Source organism: Scyliorhinus canicula, chromosome 9 (assembly GCF_902713615.1).
Source record: "Scyliorhinus canicula chromosome 9, sScyCan1.1, whole genome shotgun sequence".
Taxonomy (NCBI): Eukaryota; Metazoa; Chordata; class Chondrichthyes; order Carcharhiniformes; family Scyliorhinidae; genus Scyliorhinus; species Scyliorhinus canicula.
In genome coordinates this window covers 29,589,327-29,614,397 of record NC_052154.1, presented here as the reverse complement: position 1 = coordinate 29,614,397, position 25,071 = coordinate 29,589,327, and the positions used below count along the sequence as shown (strand labels likewise).

Below are 25,071 nucleotides of genomic sequence, written 5' to 3'. Positions count from 1 at the left end.
TGGGTTTTTATTACAATCAATGATGGTTTCATGTTCATCATTAGACTTTTAATTGCAGTGAATTGTTTTTAGTGAATTTGTCTATTGTGGTGGGATTTGAATTGAACCCTGGTCCCCAGTGAATTACCCTGGTTCTCTGGATTACGTGTCCAACGACGATATCACTGCAGTGTAGAAAGACTGTGGGCGGGATACTTCGGAAACCGGCGGGACGGGCAACTCCGGCGCGAAGGAGTGGCGTGAACCACTCTGAATTCGAGCCGTTCCAAAGGTGCAGAACCCTCTGCACCTTCAGGGGCTAGGCTGGCGCCGGAGTGATTTGCGCCGCGCCGGCTGACGTGGAAGGGGCTTGGCGCCATGCAAACCGGCGGTGAAGGGCCTCCACCGGCAGGCACGGGTTGGCGCATACACTGGAGAGCCAGCGTGTGCTGGCATCAGCCCAGCGCATGCGCAGAGGGGTTCGTCTCCGCACAGGTAATGGCTGACCGGTACAGCCGATGGTGCGGACGACTCCGGGCCTGGCCACTGTGGGGGCACCCCCCATCCACCCCAAGGAACCCAGATGCCGTCCGCAGAGCCAGATCCCGCTGATAAGTACCTACTCTAATTTACGCCGGCGCGATCGGCATAAAACGGTCGGCCGCTCGGCCCATCGCGAGCCTGAGAATCGGCAAGGGGGGCCGCTGCCAACGGCCCCTGACCGGCGGGTTTCCCGCCCCCGCCAAATCCCGGGTGCCGAAGAATTTGGCAGCCGGCGGGGGTGGGATTCACACCGCCCTCCGGCGATTCTCCGACCCGCCGGGGGGGTCGGAGAATCACGCCCTGTGCGTGTGCGTATCTATTAATAGCATTTTGTTCCTCAACAGCCGCTTCATTAATACCCTTCCTTTCATCATAAGGTCTGAAGTAGTGTTCAGTTACTGTTGCAATTTCTCATAATAAACTAACTCATGCCCACATGCAGCAAGACCTAGACAACATCCGGACTTGGGCTAATGACTGGCAAGTAACAGTCACAAATATATTGTCAGGGAATGGCTGCCTCCAATGAGAGAGTTGAACAAACTCTGATATTTAATGACATTGCCATCACCAATTCTCTACATCAACATCTTGGTGGTCACCATTGACTAGAAACCAAACTGAGCCGGACAGGTGATTTAAAAAAAAAAAAATAAAAATTAGAGGACCCAATTTCTTTTTTCCAATTAAGGGGCAATTTAGTGTGGCCAGTCTACCTAACATGCACATCTTTGGGTTGTGGAGGCGAAACCAACGCAAACACGGGGAGAATGTTCAAACTCCACACGGACAGTGACCCAGAGCCGGATTGAACCTGCGACCTCGACATCGTGAGGCAGCAGTGCTATCCACTGCGCCACCGTGCTGCCCTGCATTGTGAAATATTACCTTCCTTTTGTGGCGTATACATTTATGATTCATCATGTTTGCTCCTTTTTTTAGTTTTAGTTTCGTCGACTTGTTCCTTCAACTGTGGCAAAGTGAATCCAATGAGTTTGCAGTAAGACAGGGAAAGGGAGACTGAAAAGTGAGGTTAACTTGGATTTTATTGCAACTAGATAACTTTTACAATTGACTATTATGACCCCGCGCACATGTGCAGACGATGCGGAAATGAAACAGTGTGAAACTGCAGGTCAGGTGAACTGAAGAGGAGCAGCATTTAAGAGGTGTCCCAGGGAGCAGGACACTGGCAGGGGAACAGGTAGAAGGTCCCAATCAGAGAAGATCGCAAATCAGGTAATGGCGAAGGAAAAGATCCCACAAGAAGGCCCTAGATAAGGGACAAGGGCAGAGATCAGAAAGGGTAAAGTTGGGAGAAAGCAATAGGTTCCAAATTAAAGGGAGCGAGCTGCAGGAAACAGAGTTGAAGCAAAGTGGACTGGAAGTCCAGAAGATCAGAGAGGCAGGACAAGATTGATGATCCTGCTATAGGCTGCAGTGGCAAATGTACCGTTTTAGAGCAATGGTGTTTTGCTTTGCACAGCTGAAGATTTGATCTGCTTGGAAGGTGAAGAGTGTGTACTCTTGAGGTCCAGAGCAAAGGAGCGTCAGAGGACGAGATTGAAACCATGGATCCTTGTTGAAGCCATCAGAGTGGGAGGAACGTTTGACGAGTTCCAAGGGTGGTTCTTCAAATGTGGAGACTTGAAACTCTCGTGAAAGAGAGAGTTTCAGAGAGACCGGTTGGCTCACAGTGTGACAAGTGTCTGGGTGGGTTGTTGAGAAATCCGCAGAATCTCATGGTTGAATCTGTCATTAGTATGGTGTGTCTGTCCAGTTTTCCTGTTAATTCACATGAAGTGTATACTTGTCCTCAGTATTAGGGTACAAGATAGTTATGGTAAATTGTTCAATGCTTTCCTGATTTGCATGAGTCTAAAATATATAGCTGGGGTGAAGGATCATAGAATCCGTATGGAACGTGCCTGTAAGGAATTGTGAATATCATTTTTGTGTATCTGTATTGAGGTCTTTCCAACCTTTAAGAAAGTTAATATAGTTACTTTTTCTTGTTTAATAAATGGATTATTCTTTGTGTTAAAAGTTCATCAGTCTCCTTCTGAATTTTCTCCATGAATTCTTAAAAATAAAAGTTGGGATCTATCGAGCCACGGTTCAATCTGGGATCTGATTAGTCTATTAGCAACATAGCTGAGATTGTAACAGTGGTATGTACACCAAGTGCTGGGAAAATTCAAACATATCATTCTTGCCGTGTAATGAATTTCAGTAAGTTAATGAAGTCATACTGAATGAAATATAATTTGTGACTCTTAACATTTGAATCTTGATTAAACAAAGATAAAAAAATCAAATTCTGTCCTGTTGAGCCTTAAAATCTGTTTTTGATGGAGATAAATAACCAATTCTGTTTAACTTTTTAAAAATGGTGTTTATACGTCTTCTGCTGTAAGGTGCAATTAACCTTTGAAAACATTTAATCATACTGAGAATTTAGATGGGAGAAATTTGTGTAGGTTAGAACCACAGTAACTATAAAAGTTGGGATCTATCGACCTTAATCTATCAATCGATCCAATGATCTATCTATCTATCTCTCTATCGATCGATCTATCTTTCTACTGTAGATAGAACCACAGTAACTTAATGAGATATTATTTGGTATTCAAACTTCATGTCTGTAGAAACTGTGGGGAGTTTTGTTGTGGTTCTATTTTCTTTAACATATTCCCTAATACACAAAAGTATTTGAGCTGCCAGTTATTTTGGAATAATCGTCCATCAATCTGAAGGCTGGTATGGGGTGACTATTTTCTGCTTGATTGTAATAGGAAAGCTGTTGACGTACAATTTATCATGCTATTCTTAAAGTCTACATTCCAATAAAGTTTGCAGTTTGGGCAGGCTAGTCTAACGTGTAACCTGTGAAGTCCCTCTATGTGGCCCTCAGAGGCAGTTTTGAAAATGGCAGTCAGACAGGTAAGTTGCAATGGAAGATTGTCCAAGGGGAAGCTCCTCCATTCATCGACTTTTCCCCCGAGTTTCCTGCCCAAGGTGGGAGAGAAGAAACAATCTGTGATTAAAGGAGCACAGGGACAAGTGGAGGGGAGTTTGGGCCCAGGGAAGCAGTATTCTGGAGAGCAGCCCTGGGGAAAAGGGGGTGAGTGCTGAGTGCAAGCCTGCCTTACGCCCAGTTTCTCTTTGCTCACTCACTTTCATCCACATACACTGATCTTTGTCAAACACTGGTGATTTTTTAATGAAACAATCTATTGCTGTATATGCCACAAAAGGAAGGTAATATTTCACATTGCTCAGAAATCATTTCTTTCCTTAAAACCCCAACATTTTTAAGAATTCAGTTTATTCTGCCAAAAGTTATCTTTCTGAAAATCTCTTCTCAAGGAGTATATACAAAAGGTTGGACAACCCTGAGTTAGTGTCTATCAATTCAGTTGACTATTTCCATTTACCAAATTATTTTCTCCTCACATTACTCATTCCTGTACTTTTTCTGCAGGATCGTGGATCTTTTGGTTACTAAATCACTTTTTTACTTTGTTTAGATTTTTTCTGTCTCTGAAGTGATCTTTCTCAGCCTCATCCTTTAGTTCCTTTATTTGTGACCCGCCCCAAAATATTGCCGGCTGATGCTGAACAATAGATAAAAGCAAATTACTGCGGATGCTGAAATCTAAGACCAAAGAGAAAGTGCTGGAAAATCTCAGCAGGTCTGGCAGCATCTGTCGGGAGAGGAAAGAGCTAACGTTTCGAATCCGATGAATTTGTCAAAACAATTGACCCTATTGATGCTGAACAATGTCTTGCCACATCCAATAGTGAGATTTCCAGCGTAAACCCTCGGCTGTGAGTCACTGTGAATACGGAGGCGTTAAAATATTTTTGCTGAAAAGTGATCAATAATCTCACTTTTTGGCACTGTAATGTAATTGGATAGCTAAAGATTAATGTAATTGGAAAACGAAAGACTAGTGGAAATCGAAGTCCAGTGATTATCTCAAAATAATTTTAACTTGTGTTCATTATGACATAGGAGCTGTCACTCAACTGCCAGCAATTACTGAACCAATTGCCCTTTTTCAATCAATGGAGCAAAGGTATTAGCAATTCCGAGCTAAATCCCATTTTTTTTTTTTGCAATGGAATTCCTCCTTCTGGGTTTTTGCTCTGGAGAAAAATAAGACTATTAGAAATTGACCCCAACTTTGTACAAACAGGGCTAATGTTTCAGTACAGAAATAAATGAGGAAACAGGGAAAAGGTTTAATTTGATCAAATTAGGGGCTGCTGGACACCACCACGACTGTGACGTTATCATTATTGGACTTGAAAACTATTCTGTATTCAATTATGTGAAGTAGGTTACAGGGCATTTATGAAAGCATTTAGGAGGATAAATGGTAAAAAATTATTTCATTGTTGAATAGTTGATCTGCGTATAAACTGGCGATCAATACTGGAAATGTTGAAGTGCGTTATTAGAATCTTTACACATGAGTATTAGAATGTAGAATACATAATTTACTATTTAAAAAAAAAAACATTTTTATTCTCATCCTTTTTCACAATTTTTCTCCCAAATTTACACCCAACGACAATCAATAACCAACAACAAATATCTCAAACCCATAACAGTAACAACGATCCCATCCTCCCACCCTGCCCAGACATCAGCCCGCATGTTAACGTAAACATATGACAAAGAAAAAAAGGAATCAGGGATTACCCATAGCCATCTTTAATATACATAGCCCCCCCACCCACTCATCCCCGCCCCCAACTAATGTTCAATGTTATCCAGTTCTTGAAAGTGCATAATAAATAGTGCCCATGACTTGTAGAACCCCTCTGAGCTTCCCCTCAGTTCAAACTTAACCTTCTCAAGGGTCAAGTATTCCAACAGGTCCCCCCGCCACGCCAGGGCACAGGGTGGAGAGGCTTCTCTCCATCCCAGCAGGATCTGCCTTCGATGATATCTGCCTCCGCACCCGTTTCCAACCCTGGCTGGTCTGACACCCCGAATATGGCCTCCCGGGGACCCAGGTCCAGCTTCACATGCACCACCTTGGAAATTACCCTAAACACCTCCTTCCAGTACTCCCCAAGCTTTGGACAGGACCAAAACATATGAACGTGATTAGCGGGGGCCCCCCAGCAACGTTCACACACATCTTCTACCCTTTCAAAGAATCGGCTCATCCTCACCCTCGTGAGGTGTGCCCTGTACACCGCCTTCAGCTGTATCAGCCCCAACCTTGCACACGAGGTGGAGGCATTCACTCTCCGGAGCACCTCACACCAAACCTCCTGCTCTATAACCTCTCCCAACTCTTCCTCCCACTTTGCTTTGATCCCCTCCAGTGGTGCCTTATCCTTTTCCAACATAGCTCTGTATACCGCTGACACTGTCCGCTTCTCCAGTCCCCTTGCCGCCAGCACCTCCTCCAACAACGTGGAGGCCGGTTCCTCCGGGAAGCTCTGTATCTCCTTCCTGGCAAAGTCCCGAACCTGCATATACCTAAACACTTTTCTCCCTGTTCCAGCCCACACTCCGTTTCCAGCTCCCTCAATCCTGCAAATCAACCCCGAAGAAACAAATCTTTAGAGTCTTAATCCCCTTCTCTTCCCATTTTCGAAAGCTTCCGTCCCACCTCCCTGGCTCAAATCTGTGGTTCTCCCGGATCGGCTTTTCCCTCGCCCCTGCCCCCAACCTGAAGTGTTGGAGAAACTGCCTCCAGATTTTCAAGGAAGCTATTACAACCTGACTCCCTGAGTATTTCCCTGGAGCTATCGGGAGCGGGGCCGTTGCTAGTGCCCTCAGCCCCGACCCCCTGCATGAACTCTCCTCCATTCTGACCCACTGGGAATCAGCCCCTATAACCCAGTTCCGCACTTTCTCCACATTTGCCGCCCAGTACATCAGGTTCGGGAGACCCAAACCCCCTGCCTGCCTTCCCCTCTGTAGCAGCACCTTCCTCATTCTGGCCACCTTCCCTCCCCATATAAACAAGGTAATCCTTCCCTCAATCTCCCTGAAAAAGACTTTGGCAGGAATATCGGTAGGCATTGAAAAATAAACAGAAATCGCGGCAACACATTCAGTTTAACTGCCTGCACCTGACCCGCCAGTGACAGAAGGAGACCATCCCACCTTGCCAGGTCAGCTTTCACTCTCCCCACCAAACTAGTGATGTATCTGCGAAGCCTTCCCCACTCCCGGGCAACCTGCACCCCCAAATACCTAAAGTGAGTCTGTGCCCTACGGAATGGCGGCAGCCCCCCCCGCCCCCCGCCTCTGTCCCCACCCCCGGCTGAGACACCATAAAATACTCACTCTTTTTTTAAAATTTAGAGTACCCAATTATTTTTTCCAATTAAGGGGCAATTTAGAGTGGCCAATCCACCTACCCTGCACATCTTTGGGCTGTGGGGGTGAAACCCACACAGACACGGGGAGAATGTGCAAACTCCACATGGACAATGACCCAGGGGCGGGATTCGAACCCATGTCCTCAGCGCCGTAGACAGAAATGCTAACCACTGTGCCACCGTGCTGCCCCAAAATACTCACTCTTGTCCAAGTTCAGCTTGTACCCCGAGAAAGACCCAAATACCTGCAGCAACTCCAATATTCCTCCTATCGACGCACTCGGCTCCAACACATACAGCAGCAAGTCGTCGGCGTACAAGGACACCCTATGCTCTATTCCCCCCCCCCCCCCCTCACTATTCCTTTCCATGCTCCCAAACGTCTTAATGCGATGGCCAATGGCTCAATCGCAAACGCAAACAGCAGGGGGGACATAGGACATCTCTGCCTTGCCCCACGGTGGAGAGAAAAGTATCTCGAACTGATATTGTTCGCGCGGACACTCGCCTTCGGCTCCTTGTATAATAACTTTTTAAAAATAAATTTAGAGTACCCAATTATTTTTTCCAATTAAGGGGCAATTTAGCATGGCCTATCTACCTATCCTGCACATCTTTTGGGTTGTGGGGGTGAAACCCATGCAGACACGGGGAAAATGTGCCTTATATAATAACTTTACCCAGTTCACAAATCTTGGTCCAATCCCAAACCGTTCCAGCACTGCCATCAGGTACCCCCATTCCACCCGATCAAATGCCTTCTCGGCATCCAGTGCCACCACCACCTCTGTTTCCTTCCCTTCTGCCGGTGCCATAACGACGTTCAAAACCCTCCTAATATTTGAAAACAGCTGCCTCCCTTTCACGAACCCTGTCTGATCCTCACCTATCATCTTCGGGAGGCACCCCTCTAGCCTTCCCGCCAGTACCTTCGCCAATATATTTGCGTCCACATTCAGAAGTGAAATGGGCCTATACGACCACACTCCGTTGGATCCTTATCCTTTTTAAGCAGCAGTGAAATTGATGCCTACCCCAAGGTTTGCGGCAGCACTCCCTTCCCTATCGCCTCTTCAAACATCCCTACCATCAGGGGTGCCAACTTAGCCTTAAACTTTTTATAATATTCCAACGGAAACCCATCCGGCCCTGCCACCTTCCCTGACTGCATCCTCCCAATTGCGTCTTTTATCTCCTGCTCCAGTATTGCTCCTTCTAATGTAGCCCTGTCTCCCTCCCCTAACCTCGGGTACTCCAACCCATCTAGAAATTCCAGCATCTCACGGTCTCCCCCGGGTGGCTCTGACCTGTACAATCTCTCGTAGAATTCCTCAAAAACATTGTTAATCAGCTCCGGAGCCACCACCAACTTCCCGGCCCTATCCCTTACCTGAAGAATTTCCCTTGCTGCTGCCTCCCTCCGGAGCTGACCTGCTAACATATGCCCTGCCTTGTGTCCATATTCATAAACTGCACCCCTCGCTCGTCTCAGTTGGCGCACCGCCTTCCTGGTGGACAGTCGGTCGAAGCTTGCCTGTTGTTCCTCTTTCCCAGCATCACTGGGTCCCCATCCTCTGCATAACTCCTATCTGCCTCCACCATCTCATCTATTAGCCTCTGCCGCTCCAACCTCTCCTCTTTGTGCACCTTGGCATAATTTACTATTAAAGCCAAGTAAATTCCATAAAGAATAATTTACATGAACATTTAAAGAAAAATATTGAAATATACAAGCAGGGAAACTGAGGGTAGGTGAGGAGCTGTTGCTGATGCGGAGACCGAAACAAATAGTTTTTTCTTACACTGAACTTTCAATAGTTTTGTGACAGGAGAAGGAATCTCTCTGAAGTTAGTCTAACCATACATACACACGAGTCCTCTGAGGATTTCTTGAGTCCAGGGTTTCTTGAGTCTAGAGGATACGTTCTGTTGCAAACTGATGAAGGCATACTCTCATCTGAACAGGATGTTTGCCAATTGGAATTGAATTGTGGAGTAAGGAAGAGATTCCTACTCATTTGCAATACGCTATACTGCCATGACTATCCTGGACATCAAGGCAGCATTTGACCGAGTATGGCATTCAGGAGCCCTAGCAAAACTTAAGTCGATAGGAATCAGGGACAAAATTCAACTGGTTGGTTATACCTGGCACAAAGGAAAATGTTGGCAGTTGTTGGAGCTCAATTGTCGCAGTCCCAAGACATTGCTGCATGAGTTCTTCAGGGTAGTGTCTTAGGCCCAGCCATCTTCAGCTGCTCCAGCAATGACATTACCGCCAGAAGTGGGGATGTTCATTGATGATTGCACTCTATTCAGTACCATTTGTAATGCCCCAGATACTGTGCCCATATGTAGCAAGACTTGCCCAACATTCAGGCTTGGGCTGAAAAATGGCAACTTTCATGCTACACAATTGCGAGGCAATAACCATCTCCAAAAAGAGAAAATCTAACCATCGCCCCTTGATATTCGATGGCATCACCGTTGAATCCCCTGCTATCAACATTCTGGGGGTGGTTACCATTGACCAGAAACTGAACTGGGCTAGCCATATAAATACTGTGGCTACAAGAGTAAAAACAGGCTGGGGATTACGCGGTGAGTAATTCACCTCCTGACTCCTGTAAGCCTGTCCATTACCTGCAATGCAAAAGCCAGGATTGTGATAGAATATTCTTTCCTGAATGCGACCCCAGCAATACTCGAGGAGCTTGGCACCATCCAGGACAAAGCAACCAACTTGATTGACACCCCATCCAACATTTTAAATATTTATTCCCTCTACCATTGCACAGGAGTAGCAGTGTGTGCCATCTATAAAATGCACTGTAGGAACTCACCAAGGCGTCTTCATCAGCTCCAAACCACCAACCTCTACACCTAGAAGGTCAAGGGCAGCAGATGCATGGGATGACCACCACTTACAAGTTCTCTTCCAAGCCACGGCATCCCGAATTAGAACTATCTCGCAGTTCCTTGGCTGTCACTGGGTCAGAATCCTGGAATTTGCTCCATTAGCTGCATCACATGGCCTGCAACCGTTCATTAAAGGTGGCTCATCATAACCTTATCGAAGGCAATTAAGGGTGGGCGGTAAATGCTGGCCGAGCTGGTCCACATCCTGTGAAATGAAGATAAAAATAAATAAATCCAATTGGGTTGGCTGCATGCCTGCTAATCCAGGCTTGATTCATCCAAATTTATGTTGCTTGTCTTTTCAAACTTTTCTTGAGTAACCAAGTAAACAGAAAGAAATCCAATGGGAGAGAGAAATGAAGAGGCTGAACGTGCCTCTGAACGAAGCAATACGAAAGTTTTTAAAAATTAATTTTATGGAATGTGGACAGCGCTGGCTGGGCCAGCATTTATTGCATATCCCTAATAGCCCTTGAGAAGGTGGAAGTGAGCTGCTTTCTTGAACTGCTGCAGTCTGGGAACACGCACTGTGCAGTTAGCGAGGGTATTCCAGGATTTTGACCCAGCAACAGTTAAAGAATGGAAATACATTTCCAATTCAGGATGGTGCATGGTTTGGCGGGGACTTCCAGGGGGTGGTGTTCCTAAGATTCTGTTCCACTTGTCATTCTAGATGGTAGCAGTCATGGGTTTGGAAGATGCTGTCTCAGGAGGCTTGGTGAGTTCCTACAGTGCATTTTGTCGATGGTACACTCTGCTACTAGTGTGCATTGGCAGTGGAGGGTGTGTTTGTGGATGAGGTACCAATCAAGTGGGCTACGTTGTCTTGGATGGTGTCAAGCTTCTTGGATACTGTGGGAGCTGCACTCATCCAGGCAAGTGGAGAGTATTCCATTATCGCCCTCGCTTGTGGTATTGCTGCATACCACTTTTTATATTTGGTGGGTATATTCATGTTTCCTGGTTTCCTGAGGCACATAGCTGAAAAGTAAATCCATTAACCGAATAGTGACACATACCAAAGGAACACGCTGCTTTCTATTTAGCATCTTGGTTTAAATTTAACAGGACAATATTGTGTTGTTTAGATGCTTGCATTTCCAAGTGCAGGAGTTGTTCTGATAATTTGGATATATCTATCTAATTTAGTCAACTTTACAGACCTGTGACCATGGGTGGCATGGTAGTACAGTGGGTAGCACTGTTGCTTCACAGCGCCAGGGCCCCCGGTTCGATACCCAGCTTGGGTCACTGTTTGTGTGGAATCTGCACGTTCTCCCCGAGTCTGCGTGGGTTTCCTCCGGGTGCTTTGATTTCCTCCCACAAGTCCCAAATGACATGCTTTGTTAGGTAATTTGGACATTCTGAATTATCCCTCTGTGTACCCGAGCAGGTGCCGAAATGTGGCGACTAGGGGCTTTTCACAGTAACTTCATTGCAGTGTCAGTGTTACTGTAAGCCTACTTGTGACAATAACGATTATTATTATTATGAAAAGAATACTAGATCTAAAATAGTACTGAACATGGGATAAGCTGGCTGCCACACTGATCTCAGAGGGCTGTGTTTTGTATGAGTTTCCAGTACTTGCCTATGACTATCTACAGTATTTCATCATTACCATAAAAGTAGTTTGCAATGAGCAGACCTGTTTCAAAACTAATAACACTGTCTTAGTTTTTAGAAATACAATTTTCTTGATTCATGATATAGTTAATACTCCCAAAAGAAATTTTTAAAAAGAAAATAGTTTACACAAAGTTAGGCACTGGCTCTGCCTGCATTTATTGACGTAATTCTAGCTAGAAATGAGACAGACTTGTTTATTTTGGCATTATGTGCTTGCAGTTAGAGACCAAACTGCAGAACTGTTATGAGTCATAACGTGATCAACTGGGGAACAAACTCCACGGTTTTCATGGCAAAGCTTTTTTTTAATAAACAATTTTATTGAGGTAGTTTTTGGCTTTATAAACAGTTACAGACATCATCAGAAAGGAAGCAAAAAAGGCAAAAATGTGCAAACATCCACGTACTTTCAATACTTCCACCGTAACATATTGCACAAGCCCGCTCCCCTCCCACCGGTACTACCCGCCATATTTTCCCTCCTACTCTACTCTACCCCCATGACAAAGCTTTTTAATATAGTATAAGTCGAGAGTTGTTTCCTAAAAGTATAATTTTTAATGTTTGAGAAGTTTATTGTTTATATTGTATCCTCCTGTAAACCCAAGGATTTTAAAGATCAGAACTCATTCTAGAAATATTCCAGTATGTTTAAATTGGCAGGTAACACATCCATTCATACTAAATAGAAGGAGATTCTTGATCTCTGCTGTTAGCAGCTGTCAGTGGTGCTAGGGGACTCAGCACCCCACGTCGGGAGGGGGATGTCAATAGTATTATCATTCTCTACTGCTACTTAGTGGCCGTGGTTAAAATATGCACGTGGTTATCTTGGGGTCAGGATCAAACCTAGTTCTGATGCCCCATTGTTCAAGATGCACTTGATGTCTCGGTTTAATCATTTGGGTGGTCTGCTGAGTGTCATTGGTGCTACTGGATTTGTAGAGCATCAGAAAGTCAGTGCCTTTAGTGGGTGGGTCCGTGGCGGGATGGGGGTGGTTTGGGGGGTGGGGGGGGGGGTGGAAGAGGGGGGCAGATGGTGGTGTCGGTCGGCAGGATAAAACTTGAACTCCAAGTGGTAGTCATATTTGGAGTGAAAATGCTGCTCCAGTTGAATTTGGCTAATTCAGCACTTTGAGACTTCTGACCAGTATAGATTAGTACCTTTACCTCCCATAGCGAGCCATTTTTGACTTTTGGGCTGCATAGCTGAATTTTTGTGGGGTCTTTGTGGTTATACTTCCAATGATATGGGGCCTCCGGTTGGATATCTGCACTAAGACCGAGGTGAATATTAAATATTGAAAATCGTAACATTATTGGCTCCTAGGGTATACTGTTTGTTCTTGTTATTGTTCTTGTGTGTAACTGCAGAAATCTAGGCATTAAATATATCTTTTTAAAGTTGTTCTTCACTAACAGAAGCACAATTGCTTTTGCCATTAAAGTAACACTTGTACCTGACAGCACATTTAACACGGGAAAGTTCCCAAGGTGCTTCACAGGGGTGTGAGGAGGCAGGAATAGCGATGGAACCAAAGAAGGTACTATTAGGAGGGTGCCAAAACATTTAGTTGGATTTTAAGCAAGATTTTGAAGAAAGAAAGGAATGTGGAGAAGCGGAGGAATTTGGGGAGGAAATTCCAAAGCCCAGAACCAAAGAGTATAGGCAGTGATGGGAAGAAGGGGGTGGAGATACGCAAGAGACTGGAATCAGGGGTGAAGTTAGACATTGTTCCAATGGAGGTTACTGAAATAAGGAGATGTGATGTTATGAAGCGATCTAAACAGGTGGATGAGGGTTTTAATTTTAAAGAACGGGTTGGGGGGGGGGGGGGGGGGGGGGGGGGGTAGGTGGTGGTGATGTTTGAACAGAACATTTTGTGGGATGGTATGCAGGCAGCAGAGTTTGGAACCCAAGTTTTTGGAGAGTGAAGAATAGGAGACATGTCAGAGGCCCACAGGAGTAGTCCCATTTGGTGGCCACAAAAGCTCAGCAGAGATTCAGAAAGGACTCTTGAATTTGTGAACAGTCTGGTCCATAGGATTTAGGAGTGGGAGTAGGTCATTTGGCCCTAATGATGCAGCAGTGAGAGTGATTGCTATTGAACAAGTGCACTTGGATTATTGGATTAAAGAAATCAAATACACAATTCTGATTTCCCCCTCCCAAATAAAATTGTTTTCTTTCCCATGCTAAAATTGGCTTGAAATAAACTGGGTGGTGCAGAGTTGGTTCCGGGACATGGGCTAGAATCAATTCAACTGTTGGCATGAATTCTACTCGGCCACTGCCTGTGAAAGGCCCCAGTATAAGAAGTAAGTGTGGCGATTCTCAATCCAGCTCAGTATAGATATCAACCCAGAGTGCACAACTGCACCTGCTGGTATACTAATTGGTACTAAAGCTGAATCTTGTGTAGGGGCCACAGGACGACTTGTGTGGGAAATAGAAAGTTGTCACACTTGTTCAGGGATTATTATTCTTAAGAAGAAGCAGTGTAGATGGTAATTTAATCATTTAAATATGGTATATTGAAGCTGGGAGCCCTTGATGTTGGCATTAACAACCTGAAATAGGAAGACTTTTGTTCCTTAGCATTCACGTCCCTCCCATTGAGCACAGAATTGACATATTTCAAGCTTGGTGGTTTGAAGGGATCGAGTTAGAGCAGAGCTATTTAGTTATTATCCTTGATCCTTCAGCTGTACCTATTCAGTTACCTCCTTGACATTAACTCCTCCAAGTCTATTACCCCTCCTATTACCCCTGAGATTAACTAAAAAATCAAAAATGTTAGCACAAAGCTACACAAGATATTGTACTACACGACCATCCCTTTTAGCATTCAATAATGCCGCTGCTCATTTCACAATAACTTCACTGCAGTGTTAATGTAAGCCTACTTGTGACACTGATAAAGATTATTATTATTTGGGAGATCTTCATTTTCCACTCTGCTTTCAATGCCTCATTACTATTTACACTAATTAAGTGCAAGTATTTTAAAAAGATCCTTATTTCTTCGAAGTGGCAGAGAATAATTCTACTGTGGCCATCAAAACTTTGGGCGTGATCCTCCGGCCATGCTGTGCTGGAAAAGCAGCTTGCCGTGGCACAGCGAGGTCGGCGAAAGCCAGGAAACCCCGCTCGGGGATCTCGGGCGAGCGCCATTTGGTACAGATCCCTACAAACGGGGACCAGATGGAATGGCACTCGTGGGGTTGCCAAGGGGATCGGAGGCCCCCACCTGCAGACCTCTGGGCAGTGTGGTGCCCTGGCACTGCTGGTTCCACCTGTGTACCCTTCAATTGTCAGCCTGGCACCCTGACAGTGCCACCTGGGTGCCAACCTGGCACTGTCACGATGCCCAGGTGGCACTACAGCTGGCAGGGGCACTACCAGGGTCCCAAGCTGGCATTCTTGCGCGCATGTGATCGGGCTGGAGTTGCCTGCTGTGGATGTTGGGGGGTGCGGGGAGGCCAGGGGACCATCCCATGTTGCGTTCTGGCTGGGGGAGGGAGGTTGGGGATTATTTTCGGAGCCTCGGAGATCAGGACACTATTTAAGAATGCCGTCCCAATCTCTCACTACATTGGGGAGTTCTGCCAAGCAGAGCCCCCCTTGTTTTAAAAAAAAAACAGGGCTCCCCATTGTAAAAAATGGGACTATGTGAAGCCTTGGCTGCATGTTACCCGGTTAGGCTCCTTATTCAAAGCGTTGAATAGCCATGTGTTTCTTGGCGCTGCGAGTGCCGGGAAACACGCGGCTAAACGCGCGCGCTCAGGGACCTTGTTTCCTTTTGCGAAGATCACGCTGATTAGCTCTTTTTTAAAAAAAAAAAGCAAGTGCCGTTTATATTGCTCCAGAATAATAGGAGTAAAACCTTTTTAAGATGTTGCAGGAGCTTTATCAAACAGCATATGACTGGGAGCTGCATGAGCTATTAGGATCAATGAGCAAAGAAGTAGGTTTTAAAGATCATAAGGAGAAAAGTGGAGAGGTTTTGGATAGGAATTTCGGAACATAGCCAAGGCAGCCGAGGGCAGGGGTGCCGATGGTGGAATAATTAAAATGTTACACAAGGTGCCAGAATTAGAAGGGTGGACAATTGTCAGGCTAGAGGAGGTTTAGAGGTGGGGAAACGTGAAGTTATGGAGGAATCTGGAAAAAAGGATGCAAATTTTAAAATATAGAGTTACTTGACTGGGTGACAATGTCGACAAGCAAACATGATTATGATGGGTGAATGGGACCATTAGGATAGACTTGGTAGAGTTTTGCCTTGGCACAAGTTTATGCAGGAGATGGCAGGATGGCTGGAAGAGAGTTGGAATAGTCAAATCAAGAGGTAACCAAGGCATGGATGAGGGTTTGAATAGCAGATAAGCTGAGGCAATGTCAGTTAATATCTCCGAGTTGAAAATATGCAATCGTGGTGATGACATGGATATGTGGGATCAAATATGGCACCTAGGTTGCAAATAGTCTTCTTTAGCCTCAAACGGCCAGAGAGAGGGATGGAGCCAGTATCTAAGAGAAAACTTATGGTGAGTATAGTAGAGTGTGACTATGGCCTTCCCAAGATTTTGTTGGAGGAGATTGCTGCTCATCCAGTATGAGATGCTGGACAAGAACTTGGAGACCATGGAGAGGCTGAGAGGTGACAGTGTCATAAGAACATGGAGAAGGAGAAGGCCATCTGGCCCCTCGTGCCTCCTCCGCCATTCAATAAGATCATGGCTGGTCTTTTTGTGGACTCAGCTCCACTTACCCACCCGCTCATTACCTTTAATTTCTTTACTGTTCAAAAATCTATCTTTGCTTTAAATACATTCAACGAGGTAGCTTCAATTGCTTCACTGGGCAGGGAATTCCACAGATTCACAACCCTTTGGCTGAAGAAGTTCCTCCTCAACTCAGCCCAAGGGCTATGTTCCCACGTTCCCGTTTCACCTGCCAGTGGAAACAACCTCCCTGGAAACAATGGAGCGAGGCGTTTTCATATGGAACCCGATGTCCTTGGTGATACTGCAGCAATGTTTAGATGGGATGTGAGAGCTTACCACAGGAGATTCTAGGTGTATCATAGAATCATAGAATTTACAGTGCAGAAGGAGGCCATTCAGCCGATCGAGTCTGTACAGTGTCTTGGAAAGAACACCCTACTCAAGCCCACACCTCCACCCTAAACCCGCAACCCAGTAACCCCACTTAACTTTTTTGGACATTAAGGGTAATTTAGCATGGCCAGTCCACCTAACCTGCACATCTTTGGACTGTGGGAGGAAACCGGAGCACCCGGAGGAAACCCACGCAGACACGGGGAAAACGTGCAGACTCCGCACAGACAGTGACCCTGCCGGGAATTGAATCTGGGACCCTGGAGCTGTGAAGCAACTGTGCTAAACACTGTGCTACCGTGCTGCCCATAACTGTGTAAGAGTTGGAAGTGAAGCCATTGCAGGCGATTCTCCAGTAAGAAGGAAACCGGATGAAGTTTGTCAGCTTAATAATTTAAATACATGAGTTAAATATCCTGAAGAATTTTAGTCGAAAAAATCCTGCAGCTTTTTGAATCCTTTTCAGCACATTCAGTTGTTTGGAGAACTGCTTACCATAAATCTAACACAAGCTATTGTGGTAATTCAGGGCATCACCATCTAAAATTAATATAGCACCATAGACTCGAAACATATTAATTGGACTGTACATCAGGGATTGTCTTTCTGTAACCTGGTTCTGCAGGGAATGTTTTCTCAAGTGTAACACTAGGTGTTGCTGTTGCCATCAAAAATGAGTGGAAATATTCATTCTAGGGGTAATGTCGATGATCCATATTTTTCTCGCATTTAGAACATAAGTAATTTGCAAAAGATGCATTTATTTTGTTGTCAGAAAGAGTCTTGGAACTTCAACAATTAGAAACTGAAAGTTTGCCTGTAGTCGAATCTTTGTTAAAACGAGCAACGTTTTCACCCGTCTTCTGTCTTTCCAATAGCTTATTTGATTTGGCATTCACTGAACTTGCAGTTGTTAAACCCTAGACAGTGAAACTATTGCTCGTGGAATGGATTGTACTCAGAATATATTTTTAAATGATGATCTCATGTCGAGCTATTAACCTTGTTTGTATAATGTCTGTGCACACTGTACTGTTCCATTTTATACTTTCATCAGTTTTGCTTTCCACTGAGAATGAAAAAGGACTTCCAAGTGTGGCAGAGATGTTAGTGTTTGCTGGTGATTCTCTTAATCTCTACAGCTAAGGCAAAGTGGACAGCTTGCTGTGAGGTCTCCAGCAGTGCTGGAAGTTAGCTGTTAGCTGGTACATGGGAACAATCGATGGACTCGTCTCCCTTTGTCTGCCAATGTGCTGTCATGTGTCTCTCTTCACTGAACCTTGCCATGGTTGTACAATGTAATATGTACTTTGTGTTTCTGGTTTATTCTCCTCGTTCAATATAACTGTGAAACATGTACCATGCATCAAATGAACATTACTTAAAACTGCAATTTTGTGTGGTTGTCACCTAAATGAGATAATGATGCAGTTTTTAAAATAATTTCCAGGATGTTGGAGTTGCTGGCAAAGCCAGCATTTATTGCCCATCTGTAAGTGCCTTAACTGAGTGGCTTCTTAGATCATTTATGAGGCAGTTGTTAATCACCCACATAATTGTGGGTCCGGAGTCACAGACAGGCCAGGATTGGTATGGTTTAGTCCCATATTGGACATTAGTAAACCAGTTGGGTTTTTTGCAACAATCCAGTAGTCAATGACCCAATATTTTTATTCCAGATTTATTGATTGACTGAATTTAAATTCCCTAGCTGCTATGGTTGGATTTTAACTCGTTCCTCTGGATTACTAGTCCAATGACATAACTGGTATTCTACTGTTCCCTATGTGAGGAATCTTGGCTGTAGATTAATACCCTACAACTTTATCATGTCAAACATAGCACGGTAGCACAGTGGTTAGCACAGTTACTTCACAGCTCCAGGGTCCCAGGTTCGATTCCCGGCTTGCGTCACTGTCTGTGCGGAGTCTGCACGTTCTCCCCGTGTCTGCATCGGTTTCCGCTGGGTGCTCCAGTTTCCTCCCACTGTCCAAAGATGTGCAGGTTAGGTGGATTGGGCATGATAAACTGCCCTTAGTGTCCAAAATGGTTGGGTAGGGTTACAGGGATAGGGTGGAGTTGTGGGGTGCTGTTTCCAAGAGCCGGTGCAGACTCAATGGGCCGAATGGCCGCCTTCTGCACTGTAAAGATGATTTCTATGATAATGCACCAGAATGCTGTATCTCTCCCAAACAAGGTGAGGTTTTGTTAAGAATGTTGATGACTGTTTGTTATATTTTGATAATTTGAAATGACCAGTGTTTCATCCTTGTAGTAAATTGTGACCAAAATGGTCTTGCTGGTTTTCATTTTGAAATCCTGAGTGTTTAATCTTTATTTTTGCGTGCATTTCATGATGTGCTTGGAAAAGTGAAAGCAGGCACTGCAGGTTTTACACTTGATATTGCTTCTGATGTCATTCAACTACAACGCTCACCATTTTAACTTTTTTTTGTTTAGTTTTGCAAGCCAAACTGAGAGTCCCAAAATCAACAAGGATCAGTTGCTACGTTGAGGTGACGGTGGATGATCTGCTCAGTGAAACCAAGAAAACTGGGAAACGAAATGGGAACCTCCATCCCCAGTGGAACGAGACATTGACCGTGTAAGAAAAATTCCCACTTTATTATTTCATCTTGTATGCAACCAGTGGGTTCTGGTCAAACCTTGATATAAAATTTACAGTGCAGAAGGAGACCATTCGGCCCATCAAGACTGCACCGGCTCTTGGAAAGAGCACCCTACCCAAGCCCACACCTCCACCCTAGCCCCATAACCCAGTAACCCCATCCAACACTGAGGGCAATTTTGGACACTAAGGGAAAATTAGCATGGCCAATCCACCTAACCTGCACATCTTTGGACTGTGGGAGGAAATCGGAGCACTCGGAGGAAACCCATGCGCACACGGGGAGAATGTGTAGACTCTGCACTGCCAGTGACCCAAGCCGGGAATTGAACCTGGGACCCTGAAGCTGTGAAGCAATTGTGCTAACCAGTATGCTACCGTGCGCAGACAAATCACGTGGTTTACTTGTGGAATGAAGCATGTTTCCTTAATACATGGCTGAATAAAATTAGAGGCAGACACAATTTACCAGTAAAACTGCAGAAGTTTGGGTCTGCTGAAACAATAGCAAAACATAACTGCTACATTCCCCTACTGCAGTGTTTCCCAAACCTTTCGAGCTGTGGAACCCCTATTGACTGACCAAGAGCATCGGGGAACCCCAAGCATTCTCATAATATCGGTACCCTTTTTTTTAAAAAAAAAAGGATTTTTATTGAAGGTTTTAATTTTAACAAATAATGCAACGAAACCATAGGAATGATACAACTCAGCACAAGAAAAGTCTCAATGTATGTGGATACAGCGGGGAACAGGAGAGCAGCAATATAATTGGCTCAGTACAATCATTAGACTCAATTTGGTGCCTCTGTACGCACCACCAAAGAATAAAGGAGAGAAGGATAAAGCCATGAAAACCTAGTAAAATGGCATACACCTTCCCATATGGTGATTGCTAGCAATGACCACGAGAGTTCAGAATAAATATTTTGCAACATGGTGCGTTCCAGCACTCTGCTCCCTCAACTCCAGCAACACCAGAGGCATCAGTGACATACTGTAACCGCCTCCCTCCAGTTGTGAGACGTGCAGGATCTAATCACTGATTCTTAAACCGCATCATTAAAAATAGAAAAATACAAAGAAAATGTGCAAGAAGTTCTAAAAGGGTGTTTTACATATGCCACACAATGGCGCGTAACCCCAACCTCCACTAATCCCACCCAGGGCAGCATACCAATCCACTGACCAAAACAGGGCTTGTAACAGCATGTTGCTCAGCCAAATGAAGAGGAATACCCGAGTAAACCCAAGAACATTTGACACAGACTGGCACTGTATGCCCTTGCAGGAAGGATGTTGGAGAACAGAGCAGCGCTGCCTCAACAGAGACAAACAATGCCTCCCCTAGAAGACCCAACCACAATGAGGAGGACATTGAGGAAACCAATATATCAGACCACTTGGAGGAGGGTGCCTAACGTCCCCCATCGAACCTAGCCCCAAACCGAAGAAGGGCTCCGACAACACAGGGACATAACATGCAGATTCTCGCTTCAACAAATCGAACGGGATAAACTTCTCTCATCCAGGCATGCTCCACCACTCACTTCCCCCTATAAATGCCAAACCACAAACTAGATTCAGCAGGAACCCTGTCCTCTTCAGGATACATGATCTGCGCAGGCTTTTGAAGGAGACAAATATGTTTTCACAAAATTCAAATAAAAAAAAACAAGCAAAATGAAAACCTGACATAATTAGCTCCAACTGGGGCTATCCCTAACCCTAGTGATGACTTAATAACCCTCTCACTCAACACCACATCAACCATGCACCCATCAGAGGCGGCACAGTAGCACAGTGGGTAGCACTGTTGCTTCATAGCTCCAGGGTCCCAGGTTTGATTCCCGCTTGGGTCACTATCTGTGCGGAGTCTGCACGTTCTCCCTGTGTCTGCGTGGGTTTCCTCCGGGTGCTCTGGTTTCCTTCCCCAAGTCCCGAAAGACGTGCTGTTAGGTAATTTGGACATTCTGAATTCTCCCTCCGTGTACCTGAACAGGCGCCGGAATGTAGCGACTGGGGGCTTTAAACAGTAACTTCTTTGCAGTATTAATGTAAGCCTACTTGTGACAATAAAGATTATTATTATGGCTCCACTCATCTCCTCTATGAACAAGGTAAGGGGTGCCTAAAATGTACTTCCATCTCATGGATGCAAGGATTACAGCACACGTTTTAAAAAAAAAAAAAGGATAAGACTGCACCAACCACATCACTTTACCGAATCAAAACGGTTTTTGGTAAAACAGGATACCGAATTATCCTCATGCTCATACATCTTACACCTTTGTCAGGAGAAAAGGCAGCAACATGAAATCAACAGCAAAATCACAAGGAAATAAAGTCCAGAATTTTGATGAACTGCAAGATAATAACACTATTTATGACCCTTGGAAAGACCAAAGCCATGACAGAATCGCTGAAGAATACTCGGACTATTCAAAGTTACATTGAACGACGGCCCTACGTGGCTAGCCTCTTATAACCCCTCACGACGAGCATTATGGACAGGACAGCTTAAGAGCAATTGTCAGGACCTCTACCTGGCTCCAAGCATCGAAGACTTATACAATGTGCCCTGTTGGACCTTCTCTCAAGGATACTTTGCAGTTCATCAAAGTGAGCACCAAAAACCTGCACTACTGAGTGGAGATCATCAGAGTAGCATTTACCAGTGCGTTCATCATCCCGATGCATACAACGCCACCAAGAAGCAGGCCTGTTCACCAGCAAAACAACAACTACAAGCTGGCCCACACCCCAACCACCTCCGACCTCCCCAGTCAAATGAGGATTGTCTCTGATTCAACTCAGTAGCGCACGTAAACGTTTGGGCCCTTTTTCTTTTGCATGCACGCTCATGCCCCTCTTTCTCTCACATGCACACACACGCTCACGTCTTTCTCTATCGCGGAGGCCCCACTACTACCTGTAGGCCACGCATGCCCCTCCCGCCCCAGCATGTCTCCCCTCTGCTGCATGATGTTGTGGAGGACTCAGCAGGCCACCACGATCTGGGAGATTCTCCAGCACTATACTGGAGGTCCCACTCCTGAGCAGTCCAGGCACCTAAACCGCATCTTCAAGATGCCGAAGCACTGCTCCTTGCCGCTGCATGGGCGCCGTTGTAATGGGTCTCCGCGTTGGTCTGTGGCCTCTGGATAGGCGCCATCAGCCACGAATGCAGCGGATAACCCCTGTCACCCAAGAGCCAACCCCTCAACCAAGAGTGCGCCACAAAAAGGGGTCATAAACCATTTGAGTGTGCCAGGATGAAGGTGTCGTGCGCACTGCCTGGGTATCGGCGCAGCTGTGCATGATGCACATCTCATGGTCACACTCCACCTGCACATTCATCAAATGGAACCCCTTTTGGCATTCACCAGTCATGAAGGGCCACCAGCTTCGCGGACCCCTTAGAGGACCTTCACATCTTGGGAACCCCTGGATTAGGATATTCACATAAATTACGCTTTGCTCATTTTAGCCTCTTGCACTTTGAGCTGTATTTCACCTTTTTCCTTAATAACTATATACCCCTCTCCGTCATCTTTAATAGTCATCAGATTTTATAGTACAGAAGGTAGTCTTCAGCCCATCAGCTAACTCCCTTAGCCCCTCCCCTAGCAGTTCTGATACTATTGGGATATACCTCGTCCTGGAAGAAATGTGTTTCAATATTTTAAAGAATCTTTCTTGGCCCCTTCTAGCTCTGGCTGCTGTTCCCTGGCAGTATTTCCCTAGTAGGGAAATGTGTCACTGCTTCTCCGGTCAGACATCCGAATAACCTAGCACATCAGGGTTGGATGACTTGACAAAAGTCCGAACTGTGTATTTGAAGACCCCTTGGTGACCATCTTGCTTTAACTTTAAATGTACAACAGGCTACGTGTGGTTGGAAGAGAATTGGGTCCCTTCACAACTTTGTTTAACTGCTCCAACCCCGGGCCTGGTTTCTCTTTGGTGTGGGAATTGATGTCTATCCGGCTTTTTCTGCACAGCCGCGTTAGAAGCAGTAACATTGGGCTGTTGTGTTAGGATTGTGATGTCAGTGATACAGCTGCATGAAGGGGGAAGAATTGGAAAGTCTCTTGATTGGTAATCATCTAAAGGAAATAGAAATATTTACATTCTCAGGTGACAGTGACTTAAACCCTAACGTCCTACTGCTCAACTCTCTGGGGAGCTGCAGGTAGGTGAAAATAGATAATACAATGAAAGGCATTAACTGCTGAGAGGGGGGGACAACAGAATTCTGTTTGGAAAAAGCTGATCTGCTATTATGTTTGATGGAACCATCAATTCAGCGAACACGTGTAGTTGGATCTGAACAGAGGCTTTAATACACTTACAACAGAGCCAGCCTATTCGTCGTTGAACTTCAGATGAACTGGCAGGCTGGTTCTAAGGCACTGATCTTTATACATCGGTCCCAGGGGGAGGAGTCCTGGGTGGAGCCAAGGGAGGAGCGCAATACAAACTCTCGCGTACTCCCAGAGCGACTCCCCTTGGTGGTCGGATAGTGCAACTGCACTTACAATGGTGGATAGTGAACATATATACACGGAGTTATATTGGCACCTATATAAAGCATTGATCTTACAACGGGTAGATAACGAACATATATACATGGAATGATATTGGCAACTATATATAGTGTGAATCACATTCACCACAATGTTGATATCAGGGGTCAGATAGCACTGCAGTGAACTATTACTGGACATATTTACACTGGGGTAGACAAGGGGATTTAATGAAAATGGTTATGGACAGTGTGAGTGAACTGCTCGAAACCCTGTTCCCAACCTAACTGTCCGCAATCAGTATGCTTTTGAGAGGCATTTGTTTTAACCACTGAGTGTGCGGACAATTTCAATAACTAGCAGCAAGCTTTTGTGTGTTTGAATAGAGAAAGGCGATTAGTTATTTACACGCTCTCACCAAAATCAAACATGGCACACAACTTACAGGCGCACAGCCAAACACGCTCCAGGAAAGAAGAGAACAGGTCATCAGCAAAAAGAATTCATAATTCATGTGATTTGTCTTGTGGCAAACGGGTACTGCAGGCCTGAAAAAGAAAATATAGGGTAGTTTAGGGGGAATTCAACGACTGAAATCATATGCCAAAGATGTTTTGGGATTCTCTTGAAGGGTTGGAATTTCTGCAGGTCATGACGTTAGTTGCTTGTAGACTCGTTACCAAGGAAGTCAGTTTGATGTGTTGCTGGAAAGGCTTGGGACATTGCGATGTGACTGCTTCCAGTACTTGCGCATAGGTGTTATTGCCTTTTCATCTGCTGTCTTTCTGCAGACAGCACTTAAGATGACAAAGGATCAAACTGGGTATGACTCACAACAATTTCAGTTACTTTTCCAAATATGATGATGGTCTTGGGTTGTTTAGTCACATCCTGGTTTATTGGTTGAAGGCATTCATCCCTATAATCACCTCCTTTGTTTCCGAAGAAACCCATTCAATGCAGGAATATTTTGCGATGAATTTAGGAAGGGTGTGGCTGACGCCTCTAAATCTGGCATGTATCGTTGTGTCGTTGTGAGACAGAGAGACTGTCTTTGAATACGCATGCCAGTTGATCTGGCCTTCAGTGGCCATCACTACAGCGCTTTGGCCATTTAAAAAAAGAAGTGACAATTTTGAACAGTCCACATTAAATTTGTATCTTGAAAGTTAGGAATATGAAATGACTTCACTGGGCAGAACAAGATCAATATAATTCTGAATCAATGGGACAATAAGGAAATACTATTTTCTTTGCAGAGTCGGTGATGAAGGGTCTTTGATTTCATTTTTTACCGCATTGTTAGAGCAAGCAATGTTGTGTTGCAGGGAGTGTAAAGAGTTAATGTCAGAAGCACGTGATGCT

The 25,071-nt window shown here is 45.0% G+C and overlaps 1 protein-coding gene across 2 annotated transcripts in view; it reads left to right on the top strand.

Annotated features, from left to right (window-relative positions):
* wwp2 (WW domain containing E3 ubiquitin protein ligase 2) overlaps nucleotides 1-25,071 on the top strand; it is a 260,110-nt gene that overhangs the window by 32,127 nt on the left and 202,912 nt on the right. For both annotated transcript variants that reach the window (XM_038806387.1, XM_038806386.1), the window contains exon 3: nucleotides 19,009-19,153. In XM_038806387.1, the coding sequence (XP_038662315.1) occupies nucleotides 19,009-19,153 (145 nt within the window). The remainder of the gene's footprint in view (nucleotides 1-19,008; nucleotides 19,154-25,071) is intronic.